At 38.0% G+C, this 4,278-nt stretch overlaps 1 protein-coding gene across 1 annotated transcript; it reads left to right on the top strand.

The window, feature by feature from the left end:
* The first annotated feature begins 510 nt into the window (after positions 1-510).
* On the top strand, positions 511-3,551 carry LOC142638616 (uncharacterized). The gene is made up of 2 exons (XM_075812662.1): positions 511-1,645; positions 3,241-3,551. Exons 1-2 carry the CDS (start codon positions 632-634, stop codon positions 3,256-3,258), a joined length of 1,032 nt encoding a protein of 343 aa, XP_075668777.1. The 5' UTR covers positions 511-631; the 3' UTR covers positions 3,259-3,551.
* Positions 3,552-4,278: the final 727 nt, after the last annotated feature.

Raw genomic sequence — 4,278 nt, 5'->3', positions numbered from 1 at the left:
AAATAAATTAAATATTTTGATTATATATCATAATTTTATGTTCTAATATGTAAAATTTATATACTACAAACCATACTTGATATATGCATGTATACATATTACAAAATTAATTTATTTTTATCGTGTGACTCACAAATTAGTTACAAATTATTAATATAATTTCAACATATATGACTTTTAATTAAGCCGTGCATCTCACAACATAATACTAGAAAATGGATGACTTTGCTTTCACTAGTAAGCAGTATTTTTGAATTTTGAGGGTTGCTGTGGCTAGTTTTTTTTTTTTTTAAGAAATTTTACTCTAATCTAAGTGTGCGTTTGGAACACACGTTTTCCATGCATTCTTGCATTTTGAAGAAAAATTGTGGGTCTCATGTACTGTTCATGAGACTCACAAATATAGAATTCAACAAATTTTCATTTAAAACTATATTTTACGGCACTATTTTTATATTTAAAAATTATTTTCTTACAGTATTTTCAGTTTTTAGCAATAAGCGATGCGTGAACTCCGTCTTCATAAGGACTTATCCTTGTAAGGATGCGCAGCTTATCCGGCCACCAACGTTAATTTACCTTGCGACGGTTCCGCTTATTACCTCTTAAAATCAATTACTGTACTACTTTTATGGTTTTATATAACTCCTCCTCCGGCGGTGGAGCAATGGGTCGCCTGAAAACGGAGCCGAGTCTGAATGAGCCGCTATCACCACTACGACCAGTCAGGGTCATCACCAAATCCAAAACCCCTCCCGCTCGTTGCTCTCGTACAAGATCAAAACCCAAGACAACACCGATGGCGTGTAAATATGAGGAAGGGAGAGAGGAACACGAAGAGGAAGAGGAAGAGGAGGAGACTACCAATAACAACAGCAACGAAGACGTTTCAGAGGAGGTGGGTCCCACCGATGACGTGGGAGTGGCACAAGACGATTCGGGCGGCGGCCCACTCTCGCGTCTCCGGAAGTTTCACAACAGCGACCCCTCCAACAGCAACAGCAGCAGCAATATCAACCAACTCGAAACGGCGGCGCGTGAACACTACGCGACGGCGGCGGAGTCGGTGAAGAAGCTGTTACTTTTGGAGCTCTCGTCGGCTCGGGACGTGGAAACGATGGTGGAATTGTCGAACAAGGCTTTCGACAGCTTGGATTGGCTTCAACCGGACTACTCTGAATTCTACGACGCCGTTAAGGACGTCCTCTCTCGCCGCGCTCAACTCTCCTCCGTCGAGACCGAGCTCCGAACCCACCAAAGCGAAGAATCCGACGCCGTTTCGTCTCGCTGCAATGTTGAAGTTCGGTCAAAAGAATCGATGGCAGCTCTGGCTACATCCGAAGCCGAGCTTGGGAAAGCCAAAGAGCGGGTTAGTGGTCTGAAGAGACGGGTTTCGGAGATCATGGACCTTTTGCGAAAGCTCGTGATTGAGTCTGCTAAGGAAGAGAGGGTGTTTGCTGATGTTGAAAAAGAATGGAACCAATGCCTTGAATCTCACTTGGCTATTAAGAAGGAAGAGAAAGAGTTAACTGAGCAAGTGGAGGAGAAGCAAAAGGCTGTCAAAATGATCAAGCAGCTTCGCGATGAGGTCGAGGCTGGTGTTCAGGCCTCTATAAAGGCTTTGTCTTCGCTCTGCCAAAACAATGTAATGTTACTGCTAACCCTCCCAATTCTATCCTTTTTTTTAATATACACACACAATTGTTGAGGTTGCATATTGTGGGGAACAAACCATATTGAGTGGATAGAATGTGTATTTTCATGTTGTGATTGTATATAATAGAAGTGGTGTTCATAGTGATGGGTTCATGAAAGTGTTCTTCTACCGATTACAAGTTGTCGCCTAATCAAGTTATGAAAAAGCTGTGATTGTTTGTGTCTCTAGCATTGATCATGTTCGAGACAAGGTCATTTTCTACTTCATTCCATTCACAATATATCATCTCAACAATTGTTAATAAAGTTGTGAAATTTTTTTTGTGTGATTGAACTTATGACACCTTTTCTGCCCTTTAGGAAGGTTAATGATTGAGTTGGAATGTGTCATTTGAGGTAGAGCTCATTGGCAAAGAGATAATTATTTGTCTCACTTAATCATCTTTATTGTACAGTTGCTTCCCTCTAATTTAGTTTTTCCTTAAGCTCTCGGTCATATCTACAGGGGATTGTATTATAACCATCAAGGTGTGTTATGTAGGTTTGGCATATCACGTCGTACTTATTTGTTTGAAATATTGCATTTTCTTATTGAACTCTTTTTTTTTTTGAGCTTATCTGAACAAGGTATGAGATGGATCTAGATGGGGGTACAGTTATCTATGAGAGAGGTGGTTCTATAAGTTCTTTGCAAACTCTGCATACAATCATAAATGTGAAAACACAATTTTCAAAAGGTTGTCTTTCCATCTTAATATGATAGAGAGCCCAAGTATGCCAAAAATAGATAAGAGTCAATTGGAAAGGTTTGCCTTTCAGTCCATACATGATACAACACACACACACACACAATCTGATGCTCCTTTCAGATCCTGTTAATTATAGCAATTTGTCCCTAACCAGGTGCCTGCTGACTATGGAAATACCGAACACATCTAATCGTGCATATGTACGGTTCATAATGGAGTATTGGAGTTTTACTTCTGGCGTCAATGAATCCAAAAAATGATGGATTTATTAGTATCATCTGTTAGAATCAATGCTGATTTATATAAACAATTTTCACTTCTGAGCAGAAAGTGAAATCACTGACATGATATGGAGTTCTTTATTCTTTTGTTGGGAGGAGAAGAAGAGAGAGAGAGAGAGGGGTGCCTAGCAAAACATATTAAAATTTGTGCTGTAGTTATGATCACAGAAATTTGTGTGCTTATTATGATATGTGCAATTGTATTTGACTTCACCCTTTTTTGTATTTTCTGAGAGATTGACTTCACTATTTTGGAGTCCTCTAGTGCCTTTGTCCTGTAAGAGCTTGGGTTTCAAAGAGCCAAAACTTCCTGAGGAGGCTTGCGGAGCCTTGCGGGGTATTGGCACAGTTAGAAGAGGAGGTATCATTGGGTGCAGGGTGGGATTGGTTGTAAGTAGCAACTAGCATTGGTAGTAAGTAGCAACTAGCGATATGCTGAAATTTTATACTGTAGTTGTGATCTCAGAAATTATGGACAATGTGGGTACAGTTTCTAGAAGTTGACATTTGGATTTACACCTACTCATCTGTAATGTACTTGTGCTTTTTCACAGATTGGTGGTGATCGATGACATCTTGGCTTTAGCAGCTACTACCATGTTTTTGATTGCTCTTTTGACAGAAAGGAGCCAACTTTTGATAACATCTATGTCTGCTATCTGTGTATAACTCGCCAGATGAACTTGCAAGGTATAGAGGCTTCTCTTTTTCCATGCTGGAACTCGGATGTGCTGTGCATATAACAACTTTTTGTAACCTCTCTTGATAGAATTGGACCCTCGATCGCAATGATTCGATAAACCATCGGTTGGGATAGATGTAGATGAATAATACCCACCCTATATACGTATAATAGGTTTCCTCCTTGTGTGGCTAGAGAAAATTCCAAATTATGCATATGAATATAATTTTTAATTAATAATTTCAAGTTGATCCATAAAATTTATAAATAATTAAATCAATTAGATATGATTTAAGTACTTTTCATTATTCCTAATTTATATCCGGAAAAGAAAACAAAATCATTTGTTGTCTCGTCCTCTTCACTCAAGCTAGATAACTCCTAAATAAATTTTCATGCAAAACAAAATGAATGTGTAATAGAGAAAAATAATTTATGTTTTATGTTTTCTCACCTCATATCTCCAAACAATGGTGTTTTCTTCAAAAATATGACCGGGCCAAACATGGAGGCCAACGTAACATTCTGAGGAAGGATCCAGTCATCACATGGTTAAAAGATGCTCTGGTTGTTTTTGTTTGTCTAAATTTTCGGTTAAAATGCTCTTCTGGGTTTTCTATTGACCAAAGCCTCTCACAATTAATTTGGATTAATTATGTTTATAATGTATTTGAAATTAATCATGTGATTGCATGTGCACAATTTAATTTGGATAGCTAACCTTTAATACTTTCCAAGAATTTTATTGATATTAAAATTTAATTGGAAAAGTTAGTGCTGATTAGCTGGTCTTCGATCCCATGTTGAAATTAATGGGGTTGAAATTCAGGGGAAAAATCGACAATTGAACAAGAAAAACTGGACCTAAAAATAAAAATAAAAATGATTGATCTTGGCCAAATTGCAAATC

Source organism: Castanea sativa, chromosome 6 (assembly GCF_040712315.1).
Source record: "Castanea sativa cultivar Marrone di Chiusa Pesio chromosome 6, ASM4071231v1".
NCBI classification, from domain to species: Eukaryota; Viridiplantae; Streptophyta; class Magnoliopsida; order Fagales; family Fagaceae; genus Castanea; species Castanea sativa.
This window is presented reverse-complemented; position numbering and strand designations above follow the sequence as displayed.